Source organism: Aegilops tauschii, chromosome 5 (genome assembly GCF_002575655.3).
Source record: "Aegilops tauschii subsp. strangulata cultivar AL8/78 chromosome 5, Aet v6.0, whole genome shotgun sequence".
NCBI classification, from domain to species: Eukaryota; Viridiplantae; Streptophyta; class Magnoliopsida; order Poales; family Poaceae; genus Aegilops; species Aegilops tauschii.
Window position 1 is genome coordinate 55,485,315 of NC_053039.3, and position 19,661 is coordinate 55,504,975.

At 40.1% G+C, this 19,661-nt stretch overlaps 2 protein-coding genes across 2 annotated transcripts; both read left to right on the forward strand.

Annotated features, from left to right (window-relative positions):
* The first annotated feature begins 396 nt into the window (after positions 1–396).
* On the forward strand, positions 397–1,594 carry LOC109787567 (germin-like protein 8-4). Its single transcript, XM_020346108.3, has 2 exons — positions 397–641; positions 877–1,594. The coding sequence occupies exons 1-2, from the start codon at positions 521–523 to the stop codon at positions 1,434–1,436; spliced, it is 681 nt and encodes a 226-aa protein (XP_020201697.1). The 5' UTR covers positions 397–520; the 3' UTR covers positions 1,437–1,594.
* Positions 1,595–12,300: 10,706 nt separating this feature from the next.
* On the forward strand, positions 12,301–12,612 carry LOC109787555 (glutaredoxin-C1-like). The gene has a single exon (XM_020346103.4). The coding sequence runs from the start codon at positions 12,301–12,303 to the stop codon at positions 12,610–12,612; it is 312 nt and encodes a 103-aa protein (XP_020201692.1).
* Positions 12,613–19,661: the final 7,049 nt, after the last annotated feature.

Consider the following 19,661-nt stretch of genomic DNA (forward strand, 5'->3'; position numbering starts at 1 on the left):
AGTATGACGTATTAGATAAAGATATGATGATGACTTCTGTTTACACGTCATTTTCGTTATCCACCATTCTTACAAGCATGCAAATGCTACTCGGTTGAATTGCCCATGCATATCTCCGGTCTCTACGATGAGCATGGGCTAGATAGCACCGCCCGGATAGCCGGGCTAGATGGCACCGCCCGGAGAACGGAGGAAGAAAACCAGCAGGATTGTCGACCAAGTTGTGTGCTCAGTCGTGCAAAATATGTATGCGCATGCACATACTTGGTGGAGCAGATACATCCATACGTATATAAAGAAAACAGGAGATGTTGAACAACCAATCAGGTTGTAGCACCTAGCGGTGACTATTTCAATCCGGTTGATCATATCCTCTCGTACTTGACTTGTCCTGTTTGCTCAAATTCATGCAGAAGTTCCATCATGTCACGACACTATTTGCTTGCGCCACCTTGAACCAAAGCCAACTCCGACTATATAAGAACAACTACCCACGCCTCCATGGACAAAGCATCTCACAATGGCCTCCTCTCCCTCCTTGTTTCTCCTCGCCGTGCTTCTTGCGCTGGTCTCATGGCAGGCCACTGCCTATGATCCTAGCCCTCTGCAAGACTTCTGCGTCGCCGACATGAAGTCACCTGGTATGTATATGTATTATGTGTATGTATGTGTGCATTAATACCAGTGATGCTGTAATGTTCTCGTAGCATATCTGTGGTCACACCTGAGTTATTGTATGAGTTTTGCATGCTATATGTTGATACCAAAACAAAGTATTATAAATTCCTACTACTCAAAACGCATGCTACCTTGTAAGCACAGTGTTACTTTTTTTTTTTGCGGGTAAACTTAGTGTTACTTCCTCCATGCATGCAGTGCGAGTAAATGGATTTCCTTGCAAGGACCCAATGGCCGTCAACCCGGAAGATTTCTTCAATCCAGCCATGCTTGACCAACCTAGGGATACTAAGAACAGCAAGGTTGGGTCCAACGTCACCAACATTAACGTCATCAACTTTCCTGGCCTCAACACCCTTGGTATCTCGCTGGCACGCATCGACTATGGACCATTGGGCGTGAACACCCCGCATATACATCCCCGTGCCACTGAGCTCCTTACTGTGCTTGAGGGAACTCTCTACCTTGGATTTGTCACATCCAACCCAAATAGGCTCTTCTCCAGGGTGGTCAAGAAGGGTGACGTATTTGTGTTCCCGAAGGCAATGATCCACTTCCAAATGAATCTAGCGCATGACAAGCCAGCAGCTGCGTTGTCGTCACTCAGCAGCCAAAACCCAGGAGTTATTTCTATTGCCAATGCAGTCTTTGGATCAAACCCACCCATTTCGGATGATGTTTTGGCCACGGCGTTTCAGGTGGAAAAGAAACTGATTGATTGGCTCCAATCTCAGTTCTGGGAGAATAACCACTACTAATATGTTGTAGTGTTTACACCTATAAATAGTATAAAGAATAAATGATCATTTCCTTTTGAATCGTGACAATATATGTTGTTTGTTGGATTGATATAGTAATATGGTGACAGTGTAAGCATTTGGTTGTTTAATAAATGGAATACAGTGGTGTCCTCTTCCCTCGTAACTGAAATAAGAGAATCGATGAAGTTCATGAGAAAACCAATGACTCTGCTTGCATGCTATTTCTGGGCACGATATTTAGAGAAATGCTTCACTAGTGGAAAAAAACCCTAGCTATGGCATGGCAAAAAGTGCCTTGCTGGTGTAGAGACCCAACGCCACCAATATGGCGCTAGTGAAAACAGTTTAGTGGTGGCGTTGGCAGACACGTCAGCAGTATTTTAGTACTGATGGCATGCCACCTGGCTAACGCCAGCAATATATTGTTATCTATGGCATTTATTTTGAGGCAACGCCAGCAATTTGTATTTTTCAGCAATAAAAATATACCCAGTGATTAGTATATGTGCAACCATTTAAACTTCTAGTGGTAAGTCTCAAATCCACAAAATATACCAAGATATTAGTACAGTTTCCAGTAACTAGTTTGCTACTACCTACAAGCAAAAGTTATCCGGTAGCTAGCTCTACAAGCAAACGTATCGTCATCCATCTCACGCAACTTGTTATCCATGCGCTAACTAGTTACGATGAAGAATGATCCTCATCTCACGCAACTTGTTCCTGTTGCTCTGTCCCTCCTTTCTGAAATAGACTTTGCGGGTCTTCGGCTCCTCCCTCTCGGCCTTCAGGAGCCGTATCTCCTTCTTCATAGACTCGATCTCGGTGACCAAAGCTGCTTCTGGTCGATGAGCTTCAATTTCTTATCGCAGAGAACGGAGTTATTGTCTATCATCTCATCATTCTCTTTCTTCAGGGAGTCATTCAACTCCTTAAGTGCCTTCATTGTACTCTCCTTTGACGTGACAAGCTCACGGCTGAGCATGTCCACTTCACATACCAATAGCTGCTGCTGGACCGGTTCTGGAGATGGGTCTCGTACATACGCCTGTCAAGTCAAATATTTGAAATCATCAATAAAGAATGGTTAGATGATATATGTATATATGCATGTGTTTGCAATGCTCATGGATGTTTTTGTAATCTTACCTGGTTGGTGCTCGTTTCGCCTTTGTCAACTTCATAGGCCGTGAAGTTGCACGAGGATTGGTAGTGGCTGTTCCAGCTAGTCATGGCTGGAACTTCAAAATAGTAACAAGTATAGGTTAATTATTATGACCAGAACCAAACACACATGTCAAAGTATACAATGCAAATCTGTTCATAACATCATGGAGTATACTACATTAGCAAAGACACTGTTATATTCATCAAGGGTAAAACAACAACAATATATCATCATGTGGAGGATGGAGTATGCTACATGGCAAGTTTTAATTCTGCCAGTTCCAGACTTAGCAGATTTCATCAAGGGTAAAACAGCAACAATATATCATAGCATGTGCATAACTAGCTTTGGACAACAACAATATAGCACTATCGATATCTTCACACAATTATATGGATGAGGTGTAGTATATATATGCCAGTTTGTATCTATAACATGTGGGCAAGAACCAAACACACACCTAACTTGGTCAAACTTGCCTAAGTTGAGTTGTGACAAATGTGGCAAGTTGTGGCTTGGAACCCAACAACCCCTAAGGCCTTGTTTGGATTGTGACTATATTTGCCACACTATTTTGCCACACCTAACTTGGAGCATTACTTTCGAGTGGAATTTTCTTTGGACACTCAACTATTTTGCCACACCTAACTAGGAGCATTAAGTGGAAATTTTCTTTGAAGACTATGGGGTTGTTTGGTTCCCAGCCACAGTTTGCCAAGCCAAAATTTGGCAGCCACGGTTTAGTTGGTATGTGTTTGGTATTTGCCATACTTTTGGCTTGCCACACTTTATTGCCCCTATATATGGTCCACTTGTCATAGAGACAATTTTTTTGCAACTTTTGCCAAAGTTTGGCATCCAATTTCTCAGCCACACTCTTGTGGCTTGCCATACTTGTGTGGTTGGCCACACTTTGGCTTGGCCACACCAGTCTCCAACCAAATAGACCCTATATTTCCCACATATTGCCACATTGGACACTCAACTATTTGAATTAAACCGAAGATTCAATGAGAAGCTAGTGATATATGTGAGATTGTGCAAAAGTAGTACACAACAACAACTCAAACACTTTGTTATGGATTACAACAGCAACTCAAACACTTTGTTTCAGAATTTAGATGCTTCCAAAGATGATGACTTAAAAATTGACAGATTGCACTTCCAATTTCCAATTGACAACAACAACAGCAACTCAAACACCTTAATTTGATTGACAGATTGCAGTTCCAATTTCTACAGCTAGCAACTCAAATACCTTAATTTGATTGACAGTGGCAGTGACCTACAGTCTACTCCGTCGCTGTCGTCGTTGCCTGCTGCTGTCGCCGTCGCCTGCTGCCGTCGCTGAAACCCTAGCATAGGGAATGCGAAACACACCTCTAATTAAAAAAATTCCAAATGGACCAGATAAGAGTGGGAGGCTCAGATGTGTACCTCAGGACCGGAGAACGACAACAATCGCTGGAATCGGCCGGAATCGAAGCGGCGACCACGGGCTGTGAGAGAGAGGGAGAGAAAGGGGAACAGAAACAGAGCAGGGCAGAGAGAGGGAGTACATGGGTCGAGGGGGCCGTTGCCCCCGTTGGTTTTGACCGCCACGGCATCCTAATCCTATTTGGGCTAGCCCAATAAGAAAAAAGGTCATTATTTACGAAATGTCATTATTTATATTTAAAATAATAGAAATTTAATAAAAGTAAACTATAATATACTACAAAAAGGATCACCACACAAAAACTAAAAATGAAATTTTTTGGAAGTGTCAAACTGCATATTTGAAGGCTCAAAACTATATATTTCAAGTCTTTAACTAAAAAGGGAAAAAGTAAATTTAAAGTCTCAAAGTACATATTTTAAAAAATGTCATTATTACCATTTTAAAATAATAGAAATTTAATAAAAGTAAACTATAATATACTATAAAAATGATCACCACATAAAAAACTAAAAAGAAAATAATTTAGAAGTGTCAAACTACATATCTGCAGGCTCAAAACTATATATTTCAAGTCTTAAACTAAAAAAAGTAATTTAAGTCTCAAAGTACATATTTTAAAAAATGTCATTATTTATATTTAAAATAATTGAAATTTAATAAAAGTAAACTATAATATACTATAAAAAAGATCACCACATAAAAACTAAAAATTTAAAAATTTGGAAGTGTCAAACTACATATTTGAAGGCTCAAAACTATATATTTCAAGTCTTAAACTAAAAAGGGAAAAAGTAATTTAAAGTCTCAAAGTACATATTTTAAAAAATGTCATTATTTCTGTTTAAAATAATAAAAAAGTAATAAAAGTAAACTATAATATACTATAAAAAATAATATACCAAAATAATAATAATATAAGAATGTTGGCATTGACAAAATAACAATACAGGCGTCGAAACCAACAGCACGCCACAAGTAAATATAATAGTACTGGAGTTCCATGCTATTTCACGACAACACTATATTACGTCTGGTACAAATTGTTGATCCCATATACTTCTGACGCTACCTTGTTTTCTAACGCCACCACTATGCCCATATTAATGTCGTACCAAATAAGTCAACGCCACCACTATTCGAAAAAAATAGTGGTGGCGTTGGTTGTAAATGGCGCGCCACCAACGTAAGTTGTGGCTAGCACTTTTTCCACTAGTGCTTTAAAGGATTAAGTATCCCAGAGGGGAGAGCTAAGGGTTGATTAGCCCAAGTTCCTTGCCACCACACCTCTGCCTTGGAAGTACTCTAAACATAGAGAATTTTTACGGTGCATCATACTACCGAAAATAAGGTGTAATATATAATTGATCCAATGCAGTAACACTAGAAGTTTCCTATGGGTTATGGTGTGATGGCACTAGCTAACAGAGTATGAAAAAGTAGTTTTAGTTTAGATAATATGTTTGCAATAACTTAGCCATGAACTGCAGACTCCCTCTGAATCCCCTTCCTAGAAGAGGAGGAAGGGAGGAACTTGTGGACAATTTAGTCATGTGAGTTGAAGTATGTTGTCTACGAGCCCGAAGAGTTTACGTTATGATGAATCTTATTTCCATCTCAGTTAACTCTTAATTAGTTTGACCATCTGTAATTAAGGTAACACAAAAGCAAGATTTAGCCAAAAAAATGTTTGCAATACATCTAAGTACCATCACATCTGAGGACATTAGTTTAAGGAGTTAACTTTTCCTAATTGTTTTGGATGGCATGATATATCATGCATCAAACTAAAAACTAGAGAAATAATAAAACATCAAGCCCCATAGTAAATCATTAGGCGCGACGACTAATGGTTGGTAAGTAGTGACAAGTAGAGAAGGCAAGACATGACGATGCATTATTAGAGGGGACATACTGGTCTAATCTAACATGTTGCTATATGCACAAACATCAGGTTTTGTTTGCAAGAAAATAGTATGATGTTTCACATCTTGTGCGGTCTTCCTAGAACCATCGTATTGTGCGCATGTCAATCCATGCAGAATATGGCACAATTTTAATGGCATATAAGCTTGACTTGCTTTCATATCTTTTAGCTTGAACATGGCAGTAAAGCTCATGTCAACTACAGAAAATAGTTCAAAACCAATAGAGCATATAGGAATCACCAGCATGAGTTCATCATTTTGTTTAGTGAACGCAACGGTAATTCTTTTGCTATTGATACAATTGGACCTCTCGCATCACTCCTTGATACGAAGGCTGGGGATTCCCTGGAATAAATTGTCGTGAGTCATAGGTTTGTATTTTATTAGTTCTACCAGAGACAGGTATGGAAGCCACTATGAGTACATGTCCATGTATGATTCTTACTTCACCTCATGAAGTAAATGAAGAAATATTTCTCGGTATCAATCCTCTTGCCCATCATAGTTGGAGAATTAGAAGGAACCTTTTCGGGTTTGCATTTCTTCATTTGGAATCTTGGAGGTGAAAAGTGGGTTTTAGACCTAAATAACGGACACATTTACATCACATATTGACTAGTGTATTTGGAAGCCCCGGGAACGTCTCCCAACTTATAAAATCTTTGTAAAATAATTACACACATAAATCATGGTACTTTTTTTTGAATAATTGAGATGTGAAGATTGATGAATTGTATTTGGATTTTTTTTTAAGAATGCAAACTTTCAACAACCAATTTAAAAAATATTCGACACACACATTTCAGTTATTTTATACATATATAGGTAACTCAGAAACACTAAATTATTTCATACATTTTCAATCAGTTCAAAATACACCAATAAATTTCTTAAGAATATTCCGCACACTTTCAGAACAATTTTAAAATTTTCAAACAACTTAAGAATCAGATTGTATAATTTTGGTAAGATTTCACACATTGACTATTTTTATTTTACAAATCTCGGTAATGTTTGAGTGAGAATTGAAATATGTTTAGAACAATGAAATTCAAAGTAGATTGAAACGCCTCCAAGACTGGTCTTGTTCTAGTTTCTTGTCGTCAAGAATTTAAATATATAAAAAGTTGAAAAATGGATTTTTTTTCGAAAGATATCAATCTACTAAATTTTCATATTGAAAATGAAGACAAAATGGTGTATGCTGATACATCCTAAATGTATCTATTTTATTTGAGGTTTCATGTTGCAGTCGTATTAAATATGCAATGCTTTATCATTTATTTAGACTAACATGCAAAAAGAGTGCCAAAGTGAGAGTTGATGTTTTACGTGCCTTTGGTTATAGGAAAAGCATGTACTTTTTGAAAGTCGTAAAAATAAGAAAACAATTCATGGAGTATTTTTTTCATCAAAAGAGGGACCAGCGCCAAAAAGTGGAGCTGCAAGGACCATATGGTCCAAGCGCCGTTCCCCGCGCCCTAGGTTCTATGTGCCGCCTGGGCATGTTGGGCCCCTGGGCACCTCCTTCATTTCTCGCCCCTGGCTCACATATACCCCGAAAACTTGAAAGTTATACTTCTAAATTGTCATTGAAAAGTGAAAAAATGTTACTTGCTTTTTGTCAATTACTTTCAAAAGCTGATAATGTGTTACTGAATTTGGTGTCATATATATGAAAAGAAAGTGAAATTCGTGCAACTAAAGTTTTGATTGTCACCAGGACTAGGCATTGTTGCGGTAATTTCTTGCATTATAATTTGATGAAAGCTCATTTTCTGGAATTTGAATATGAGAATGTAAAGCGAATATACATCTGATTTTTTTTTTGTATTTGCCTATTATGTAGTTGAATTACTTAAAAGATTATAAGTAGCATTTCTCATGCATGTTGTGAGAAATACAAATAGTGGATTTGATGAGGTGGCATGTTGGGGGGGGGGGGGGTGTGGATGTTAAGAAAAGTGGGGTTATGCATGTTGAGAGAAATAAAGTAGTTGGCATGTGTGGTGACATGGCATTTGTGCATGCTAAGAGAAAATAGAAGTAATGGTGATCAACTATTTGGGTATATAGGATTTGTGAATCTTAGGAAATAAAGCTCACAATGTGTATATGGTATTGAAATCATGTGCAATGTTTCTGAAATTTTGTGGAAATTCTGAAATTAATTAAATTCTCACTTAACAAAAGAAATTTATGAAAATGTATTGAAATATGTTTCAATATTTATTTGGTAAATTTGTTTTGAAATTCCAAATGTTGAATATTTCAAAAAGTTGAATGAAATATAAATAAATCATTGAAATATGTTTCAGTATTTATGAATGATATTTGAAAAATCTGAATCTAAGTATAATGTATTTAAAAAGAGTGAAAAAATTACTGAAAGTTGTCTCAAATGTATGCAAAATTCTTATGAATTATAGTTGGAAAGTTTTTCTGAACTGTAAGTGATATGTTATTGTGATTTGTGAAATAAATACAAACTATATTATAAAAGTTGTATGAAATTTCCGAAATTGTGTGTAATGGCTTTGAAATTGTTTATTATGTGAAAGAAAGTGAAATATGTGAAACAAGTTTCTGAAATGTTATTTAGAATCGTGAAATTTTGTTTAAATTTTATTTTTATTTCAATTAACTTCGGAAAACATTTAATATATGTTTCAATTATTCCACTCGATTTCATTATAACAGTTAACACATATTTCAATAGACTCAATATGGTTGAAACCAAAATCTGAACTATTTTTAAATCCAACCAAGTGTTTTGATCTAAATGTTTAGGAATTAGGAATTCAAATGTTTATTTAATGAAAATATGTTATTTCCTAAATATCTAAATTATCAAAAGGAAAAATAAAATGCATGAATGGATACTACAAGCAACTTACTACTCTCCTCACACTCCCTTGCTTTCCCTGAAAACATTATATCCTACGAGACCTAGAGGGTCATGCAGTAAACGCAAAAAGACGAGATGGAATCTAAAACACATGAATACCATATGCATGTGTGCTATACCAGATTTTTTTAGTTATATTTCAATTAGTTTCTGATAACATTTAACACATATTCCTGGTGATTTAATATGATGGAAACTAAGATCTAAACTATTTTCAAATGTAACCAATAATTGTTTTATACTAAATGTCTAGTCTCGAGTTGTTCACATGTATAATGTGTGATTTATTTAAAGGTATGAATTATCTTAATTATCATGCAAGTTACTACCCCGCCTAGAAAATAGAATGGATGGATAGCACATGCAACTCACTACTCTCCTCGCAATTTCTTTCTTTCCTTTGACAGATATCTTATGAGGCCCAGCTTTGGAGGCTATGAATATCGTGCAGAAACACAATGACGGCATAATGTGGCCTTAATAATTTTTCATGTTTTGTTCTTTCTACACTAGTACAACCATTTAGATCAAACGATTCCATAACTTAAAAAAATATTGTTAGAAAACTAAAAACAAATAATTCAAATACAACAAGTAATCCAATCAAGTAAATTGTTCACCTAAATAAAATTAATTGTAAAGAATTTTAAATAGGCTATCTCCTAGCTAGCAGCTGTCAATGATGCTCAATGAGATCGTCCTTCAGCTGATCATGGGAGGCCTCATCTTCAACCTTTCGGTGCGCCTCAATAACTGCTTGAATGTTGCATGTGTGCCTACGAGGCTCGACGATTGTGCAAATATCTTCATAGTCAATGGGGCTTGGCATATTCCTATCATCCTCTATGACCATGTTGTGTAGATCACACACCATGTCAGGATATTTTCCAAGACTCCTTACTCCAGAAATGAGCAGGTCCCCTGGACAATTGCAAAACTTGCTTGCAGCACTCCAAAGTGCCCTATCGATGTGTTCCTCTGACCTTCTTGCGACTCGGAAAATGCTTATGTTTCCTGCTCTCAGGATTAGAAATTGTCTTCACAAATGTTGGCCATGATGGATGCCATCAGCTAGATAGTAGCCTTGCTCCTGGTGATGGCCATTTACCATGAATTTGCAGGGTGGAGAAATACTACTAGCTAGCCTTGCAAACATATGAGATCTCTGCAATACATTGATGTCTTCGTGGGATCCAGGCAACCCAAAGTAGCAATGATAGATCCACAGATCTTCGAAGGCAACGACTTCAATAATTATGGTTGGATCGTTGCAATGAATGGTGAATTGGCCGTGCCAAGCTGTAGGAAAATTCCTCCACTTCTAGTGCATGCAATCAATACTCCATAGCATCAGAGACAAACCATTTTATTCATGCAACGCTACAAGCCTAGCCGTGTCCTCGACATTGGGTGCTCATAGATACTGCTCTCCATAAACAAGCACCACGGTTTCACCGTACACTTTCGTGAACTTGATGATTGTATATTCAGCCATCAGAGAGTGTCATCCCATGAATCTGCAGGAGAGCCGGATGCAATCATTTAAACTGCCGCGGTCACCTTTGTAAAGGGGGAAACCCAGAGACTGGCATTTCTTCGTTGTTGGAAGAAAGGTTCATTGGCTTCCATGTCATTGGAAATTTGACGGAACAACCATTTGATCATGTGGAAGCGTCACCAAAACACGTAAGGTGGGAAGGTACGACCCGACACGGAATTGTCGAGCATGAGTCCCTCGCCGCCTTGGATTATGTTCTGGCAAAATGTCGCACGACCAACCTAAAATACCAGACGCTTCCTCTTCATTGTGGTTGACGATGTCCATTAAACAACCTTTGATATGACCTCATCTTCTTCGGCATCACGATTTCACTATCAGACTCATAGCTCAAATCCGATGATGAATCATCAAAACATTAGCTCCACCATTAGATCCATCTACACCTAACGTGAATCCTTTGTCATATGCACTAATCTATGATCCGCCAAACTAAATCTTCAAGAAAAGATTGCGAATTTTTTACCTCCGCTCTCAAGTCGTTGAACACCTTGAGGTCGCGCGGCGAAAGAGGTGGCGCGGATGAATGGCGGGAAGAAGTTGCGGAGCTGTGGTGAAGCATGAGAGGTATGAAAAACAGTCCTTCTGACATAGGAAGGTTATTGCCTAACTCCCTTTCATTTATTGAGTACTTGAGTTATGGTGTAAAACACACTGTGTTTTATACACACCCTGGTAAGCGGTCCAAATCACAATGGTCTGGGCTTTGGGCGTGGCACCAAACGAAGGTGACGCAGGGTTGTGGGCAGCGGCGAAAGGGAGTGCACGTCTCAAAATGTCCGTCGCACCAATATTTGGGTGGATGCAGTGCGCGCTATATCGCCTCAACCAACCTCAAATATGAAGGCTCGGACTATGGCGATCAAGAGCAGGATGGCAACTCTACTAGAGTAGTCTTTCAGCCAATATCACTATAACAACAATTACTATGGAGATTAGGGCGATATGACGAGTCTGTGAGAGTTGCTCTAAGAGGGTGGACTTTCTAAATCGGGTGCAGGTACAGCCCTCCATTATGTCTGATAGCTAAATCCGGGAGCATCAAAATCTAAGATCTACGCTAGCTTAGTATTCTAACTTCACATAAACTTCTATTTTTGTCATTCGCTAATAAAATAATATATAAATCTGGAACTTTGCACGTCAATGAAACATTAGAAGTGCAATGTGGAGAAAACTTTTTTTGGTGGCATAAATTTAAATGATGATGTTTTTTCGAGTATTTATATAAATTGATGGGTGAATTGGCTGTGCCAAACTATATCACTTCAAGTATTTATGTTGCAAAAAATCAGTTTTTTACATATTACAGTCCAAATATATTGTTGAACTGCAAAAATAGAGATTCATATAATTTGATTTTTTAGATTCATATAAGAAAACAATTGTGCACAAAATGGATGGACCTTTAGCTCCACCCTGGTTAGTTACGCCAGAATACACAAGAACATATGGATATCATCACCAGCATCTCTCTCCGAGTCTCTCTCATCTGACTTGTCGAATAGGATAGAAGAGAACTTACAAAAAGTCAGAGCTACGGGCCTTATCAGCAATACATTCCCCCTTTGGTATCAGGTCGCCGCACCGCCATATTGCAATCCAAATATTCGATGCTCCACACTAGCCCCATGCCATACGTGGAGCCGCACAAATTAAAGGAGGTAAAGGATTTATCCGAACCCTCCCGTATCACCTTTTTTCCGGTCAAATTGCTCGAAGCTCATCCTGCCGGTGCACATTTCCATGGCTATATATGCAAGGCTCCCCTATGTCCAGCCCTAAGCAAGTCAGCACAGCTCAAAGCCTCATATACAAGAGCTAGCTAGAAGCGATCGTACTAGCACTAGCACTAAGCTTGATGGAGCAGGTGACGAGGCTAGCGGGGCAGCGGGCGGTGGTGATCTTCGGTATGAGCTCCTGCTGCATGTGCCACACCGTGACGAGCCTCCTCCGGGATCTCGGGGCGAACCCGATGATGGTGGAACTGGACGAGGACCCTAGGGGGAAGGAGATGGAGAAGGCACTGGTGAGACTCATTGGCCGGAACCCTGCCGTGCCGGCGGTGTTCATCGGCGGCAGGCTCGCCGGATGCACCGACAAGGTCATGTCCCTTCACCTCAGCGGCAAGCTTGTCCCACTGCTTCGTAATGCAGGTGCTGTCTGGGTGTAGCTCACGGGAGGGCTTTGTAGATATTCGGCCGCTTGCAGCTGACACGGGAGAATAATATACACGCAGCACGTATGTTCCGTGTTCCTGTTATCTTGTATATCACGTGATAACGAAGACTAAGGCAAACCATGCAAGTCGACGTGTCCGGTCAAGGTGTTACACAATGTAATAACTAGTTTCCGGTCCTGCAGACAACAAAGACATGTAAAATATCATGCAAAGTTTCTGAAATAGCAAGGACACAAGAATAATGAAACTTGAGGTTCAGTCGTACCTTCTCGTCAGCATTTCGATAGTGCACCAAAAAGTGGAAGTTGTTATTTTCAGCAAAAGCATCCTTGATCTCTTGTACGACCTTTTCCGAACACTTTGTAGCTTGTTGTACAAAAAGTTCATTGGCATATTTTCATACAATTATATTATTAGATTGATATATGCAACATGCTAGTTGTGATAGCAATAAAATAGATGCTATCTCTCTGTTACAATAGGTACCAACTTGGTATGGGGTTCTTATTACTTTGCACTATGAGAAGGTAACCTGTTGGTGAGGAGTGCGTACAGACTAGCTTATAATGAGAACTAGATAATCCGTTGCACCCATTGACACAATAAGCAAATGCGGCCGAGAAGCGAGGGCAACTATAAGAAACATGTACTCCCTCCGTTCTGATTTACTCGTCGTGGTTTTAGTTCAAATTTGAACTAAAACCACGACGAGTAAATCGAAACGGAGGGAGTAGGTATATAAGATAGGTTTTGATGTAACTAATCTGGCTGGGATTCTTAGTTTTCTACGCGGAATCAGTGGTGCACTCTTGAGCTGGCCCAGTGGGCCAACACAGTCGTGGTCGGGCTTTTGAAGCAATGCCTTGGGAGCCGGAGAGGTGTGTCCTGGCCGTCGTGCTGTTGCTTTGGCTATTTGCTGTGGCAGCATGGACCTGACTATGTTCTTTGTAAAGCGTTGTCCAGAGTAACGATGTCGCTTTGATTTTGATTTTTTTTTTGAAAAGGAGGTTATCCACCTGCCTTTGCATTAAAAAGATGCATACGGCCATCTTATTAAGAAAACAAAAAGTCCAACAAAGTCTCCAGGTCTCGAATTACAAAATGGCTCACAAAGAGCTAACTATAAGAAAATGGAATAGCCACAACCGGCGGAATAACGAAAGATAGGAAACTAAACACCTATCCTATTACATGACCGTCATCCAAACCGATTGAAGATAGCCCGTGCTACCGTCTCCCAACGGATAGAGCTAGTAACCATACGCTCCCTGGCATCCGTCGGAGTAAGTAGCGACCACATACGCAACAGTGTAGTGGCCCGAAAAATAACCTGCAAGAAATGAATATGTGTTGTTCTGTTAAAAACCAAATCGTTCCTGCAATTCCATATAGCCCATAATAAAGCATACACTCCTACACGAATAAGCTGCGCGGTTTCTGATTGTACTCCATCCAGCCATGTCCCGAATAACGTGTGGATGGTATTCGAAGGAGTAATGTTGAACGCTATGTGCATAGACCGCCATAATTTTTTTTGCCATTAGGCAATCGAGAAAGAGGTGTTTGACAGTCATGATCGCAGAAACTACATCTTCGCGATCCTGTCCAGTTACGCTTAGCCAAATTATCCTTAGTTAGAATGACTTGCTTGTGAACAAACCATATAAACACTTTAATTTTTAAGGGCACTTTGACTTTCCAAATATGCAAAGCTCGAGGGATAATGCCAGAATTAATAATATCCACATACATGGATTTTACCGAAAACACTCCATTCTGAGTAAGTTTCCAGCGCAACTGGCACTAGTAGAAAACAGGGCTTTGGTTAGGGCCTGGCCAGCCCATTAGTCACGGTTCAGTCACGAACCGGGACCCATGGGGGCATATGTCCCGGTTCGTGAGCCCAGGGGGCCGGCCGGGGCCTTGTGGGCATTGGTCCCGGTTCGTCTGGACCCATTTGTCTCGGTTCTAGGCACGAACCGGGACGAATGGGCCTCACTCCTGGCCCACATACATTGGTCCCGGTTCGTGGCTCGAACGGGGACAGAAGGCTGGGCTTTAGTCCCGGTTCCAACCACGAACCGGGACAAATGAGCTGCCTATATATACCCTATCGCCGCAGCAGAGCACTCCAGAGTGCTCTGTTGTTTCTGGCCGACGAGGGGAGGGCATTTGGGTGCTCTAGCTCACCTCCTATGCACATGAGGTGTTCGATGAAATGTCCGAGCCACACTAGTTACTCTTTCTCCTCTCGAAACTCGACCTCCGAGCTCCATTTTCGCCGAGATTTCTCTAGGTTTAGCGGTCTGTCACGTCCCGTCCCCGTCTTCACCGCCGTCAATCGCCCGCGCCGATCTCGTCGCCGGCACCACCGTGGCGAGCCTCGTGTTCTTATCTTCTTTCTGAAAGAAAAAAAATTCTTACTTCAGATAGATACTTGTCTAATTTTCTTAGTTTTATTATTCCTTGTTATTATATAGTGCGATGGTTTTGGTATCCGCCCCCGTCGGCCCTCGTCCTGTCTATGATTCGGATGTGGTATATATTATCCTTTTATAACTATTTGGTTCATTTATTGTTTATGACAAATATGCCGACCAACGTGACATAGATTTTATTTATCTAGGAGCTGGTTGAACCGGAAATTCCAACCGACCCTATTGTCGAGAGGTTAAATTTAGTTGAAGAAGAAAACAATTACTTGAAGGAAAACATAAAAAATTTGAGGAGGAGAAGATGATATTGGAGTTGCATGTTGCGGATGTCGTCGATGATCACAAGATCAAGATGGATGCAATGCGGTTGACGATTAGAAAGATTAGAAAATATGCCATTCATACCGAGGCTTGGTATCATTATGCCGTTGCATCAATTGCTACCTTGGTTGTGATTATGATTGCATTTGTTGTTGCATTGAAAGGTTTTACATAGTTTCAATGTATGGTTTAACTAGATGCTCTGGAGAGCTATATGTTGGTCAATTTGAACTATGTATGTACTTTGGTTTTAATGTGATGATGAACTACTATTAATTTAGTCACTTATCTATCCATGTGAACCTGTAATGGTTTTTGACACACATAATTATATATAATGCATGCAGATGAACCGACAATGGATGTACGATGACTGACACACATAATTATGTTTCTCGAAGTGGCTGAGGCAAAAAGCAGAATGGTTTATGTGTTGTCCATGCCCTAACCCTCTCAACTTTTTAGCACATGCTATGTGGGTGAAATGATGATACCATGCCAACTTTCAACCTTTTCAGAGTTCATTTGAAATGCTTTTGAATTTCAGGGTCTTATAGCTCAAAAAATCAGTAAATGCATGAAAAATAACAAATGAAGTCAGAAAGGGTTGAAAATTGATGATGTGGCTTTGAATGGTGCATTTTGAACACACAAAAAGTCTGGAGTTCAAATAAGTTTAAAAAATGAAATCCCTTTGTAACAGATGAGTTTTTGTCTGAAACCCTGATACTTCGAAAGAGATTGCCCATTTTGTACACGAAGTGCATCTAGTTTTTGCCGTAACCCTCTCAACTTTTTAGCACATGCTATGTGGGTGAAATGATGATACCATGCCAACTTTCAACCTTTTCAGAGTTCATCTGAAATGCTTTTGAATTTCAGGGTCTTATAGCTCAAAAAATCAGTAAATGCATGAAAAATAACAAATGAAGTCGGAAAGGGTTGAAAATTGATGATGTGGCTTTGAATGGTGCATTTTAAACACACAAAAAGTCTGGAGTTCAAATAAGTTAAAAAAATTGAAATCTCTTTGTAACAGATGAGTTTTCGTATGAAACACTGATCAACTAAAAAGCCACATCATTTAGCTAAAAAATAATCAATTAAAATATTCTGTTATGATCAACTAAAACAAAACTATAATATTCTTTAATAGTAAAAAGAAAATCAACTAAAAAACTTTAATAAAACTCTAATAGCAAAAGGAATCAACTAAAAAGCTTTTATAAACCTCTAGTGTTATATGTATTTTCTGTTCAAAACATGAAAAGCAGAAAGAAACAAAATAAACTTTAATAAATAACTAGAAAAAAAATAAATTAAATTAAAATTTAATAAAATAAATAAGTAGAAACAAAATAAAATAAAATTTAATAAAAATAAATAAGTAGAAACAAAATAAACTTTAATAAAGTAAAATAAATAAACTTTAATAAAATAAATAAAAATAGCAACAGTAAGTATTTTGTTGTAAGTAGAAACAGAATAAAATAAATAAAGCAACAAAGAGAACAAAAAAATAAAAAAAGTGCCACCTACTGGGCCACCACGGCATGAATACAACTAGAAACCCAACCATGGGCCAGGATTCAGGCCCGCAGGAGGCCCAGGCCCACAGGCACATAGTGAAAGATTAGGCCCGAAAGCCTGCAGTTGAGAGGAGCTCGAGAGGGTGGGCGCAGCAGCGCTTATAAACCACTCTCGAGCCCTCTCAACTAGCGAGCTGGGACTAAAATTTTGGCCGCGACGCGAGCAGCAAGAGGCCTTTGGTCCCGGTTGGTGGCACCAACTGGGACTAAAGGGGTGCATTGGTACCGGTTCATGGCACCAACCGGAACCAATGCTCCCCTTTAGTCCCGGTTGGTGCCACCAACAGGGACCAAAGGCCTCTGCTTCCCGCCCTTTGGGCTGCTGAAAAGAGACCTTTGGTCCCGATTGGTGGCACCAACCGAGGCTAAAGGGGGCATTGGTCCCGGTTGGTGCCACGAACCGGAACCAAAGCTCTGGGTATATAACCAACACTTGTGAAAATTTTCATCTTCATCTCGCAGTTGCCCTCGACGACCCCTCGACGACATCCACGACGCCAGGCTGCCCCGACGCCGCCCGCCGCCGTCGCCGTCGCCGTCGCCTGCACCAGTTGTCGCCGTCGCCCGCGCCCTCGCCCGACGCCGTCGCCGCGCGCCGCCCCTGCCGCGCCGCGCGCCGCTCCTGCACCGATGCCGTCGCCGCGCCACTCCCCGCGCCCCTGCTCGTCCCAACGCCGCCCGCCGTGCCGCCCTGCTCCTGCCCCGACGCGTCCCTCTGTGAGCACCGCGCCCTGCCGGCCCCGCCACCGCCGTGTTTTTTTAGTTATATATGCTATTTTTTACATGTTTTTAGATTTTCATATATGTATGTATGTATTTTTTAGATATTTGTATTTTTTTTATGTATGTTCATATATGTATGTATGTATTTTTTACATGTTTTTTGTATGTATGTATGTATTTTTTCAATTGTAATATGCATGATGTTTTAAAAATACATATATGCAAAAGTTAGATTTTTAGAAAACTTTTATCTATATATGTTCTCTGATTTAGTACATTTTAGGTTAGTTTCATTTTTAGAATTTTTTTATATATTTAGGAAGAAGGAAGAGAAGGAAGAAGGAAGAAGAAGAAAAAGTTTTATATATGCAAAAGTTACATTTTTGAAAAGTTTTATATATCTAGCTAGGAAAGGAAGAAGAAGAAAAAGAATGAGAGGAAAAAGGAAAATAAGAAGAGGAAGAAAGGAGAAGAAGAGGAGAGGAAGAAGAGGAGAAATGAATAAGAAGAAGAAAAAAGAAGAAAAAGAAGAGGAGAAGAAGAAAGGAATAGAGGAGGAGAAGAAAAATAGAATAAGAGGAGAAATAACTAAGAAGAAGAAAAAAGAAGAAAAAGAAGAGGAGAAGAAGAAAGGAATAGAGGAGGAGAAGAAAAATAGAATAGAATATTTTTCTTCTCCTCCTCTATTCCTTTCTTCTTCTCCTCTTTTTTTTCTTCTTTTTTTCTTCGATCTTCTCCTTTATTCCTTTCTTCTTCTCCTCTTTTTATTTCTTCTTCGTCTTCCTATTTTTTATCGGGTATGTCGTTGTCGATATACCCCTCCCGATAACTTCAACACGAGGGGGGGTCGATATACCCCCTCCCCGATTACATTATTTTCCCATGTATGTATGTCGTCGTTGTCGATATAACCAGCTCCTGGATAACTTCGACATGAGGGGCGGTCAATATATATACCCCCTCTCGACCGTGATAACTTATACCACGGGAGCACCCCCGGCCTCGGCCCTCTCGCTCGACCAAAACTCTCGAGGACACCCAAACCCTAGAAAAAAACCGATGTCGGTCTCCTACCCCCTCCCGCCGCGCCCCTACCCGACAAACTCTCTCGAGGCCACCCAAATTTACCAAGTTAAAAGAGCGTTGTCGTCGAGGCCACCCCAAACCCTAGAGAAGCAGTGTCGAGGCCACTAATATGATTCCTTATTGTGATTAGCTAGCTAGTTCTACGTTTGCCACTAATATATCCATCTGTCATGTTTGAATAATAATTGCCATGTTGTAAATATTTGCAGAAACTATGGAGCACCCCCGAGACGAAGCAACAGAAGCGGTGTTGGGGGACATAATCGCAGCCGGAAGTGATGCTGTCTTGTCGTTTCTCAATGACACCGATGGTCTGGAAGGACATGGTGAAGAAGCAGGCTACGGTGATCGAACAATGGAGGAGGAAGGACATGATTATGATGGATCCGGTGACCCAATGCCGGTGCAAGAAGGAGACCGTGATGACGGCTCCGGTGACCGAACAGAGTCCGACCAGGTATATATATTAGTTAAGCTTGTGCTGACTAGCTAATTGATGCATTCATTGTTTTGGTATGTACACATATTCATTAACTCTCGTCTTTCTTCTTTTTTTAGCCCTCCGAATCGAGCACAAGTTCGGTAAAGAGACGAGGCCCGAAGAAAAAGTTGCGCTCGGATGAAAGGTTTGAGATCACAGCAATCGCGCGTGATGGCCAACCGATTGAACCCATCCGGACAGAGGAAGCATTTGCTGCTCAGTGCGGGGTTCTTGTTAGGGACAAGATCCCTATCAGCATCCACCAATGGTGTAAGCCGGCTAAGGAAGACCCTGAGGTGTCTTATGTCGACGATATGCAGAAAGATGATCTTTGGACCACGCTGAAGGCCAATTTCACCCTGCCGCCAGAGGAGGATCTGGAGAAGCCAGTTAAAGAGCAATTGA

What these genes read in the sequence shown, in the direction of transcription:
- LOC109787567 (XM_020346108.3), top strand. Translation starts at nt 521, where the DNA reads ATGGCCTCCTCTCCCTCCTTGTTTCTCCTCGCCGTGCTTCTTGCGCTG. An exon ending in CGCCGACATGAAGTCACCTG is followed by an intron (nt 642 to 876) that starts GTATGTATATGT and finishes CCATGCATGCAG; the next exon opens with TGCGAGTAAATGGATTTCCT.
- LOC109787555 (XM_020346103.4), top strand. Translation starts at nt 12,301, where the DNA reads ATGGAGCAGGTGACGAGGCTAGCGGGGCAGCGGGCGGTGGTGATCTTC.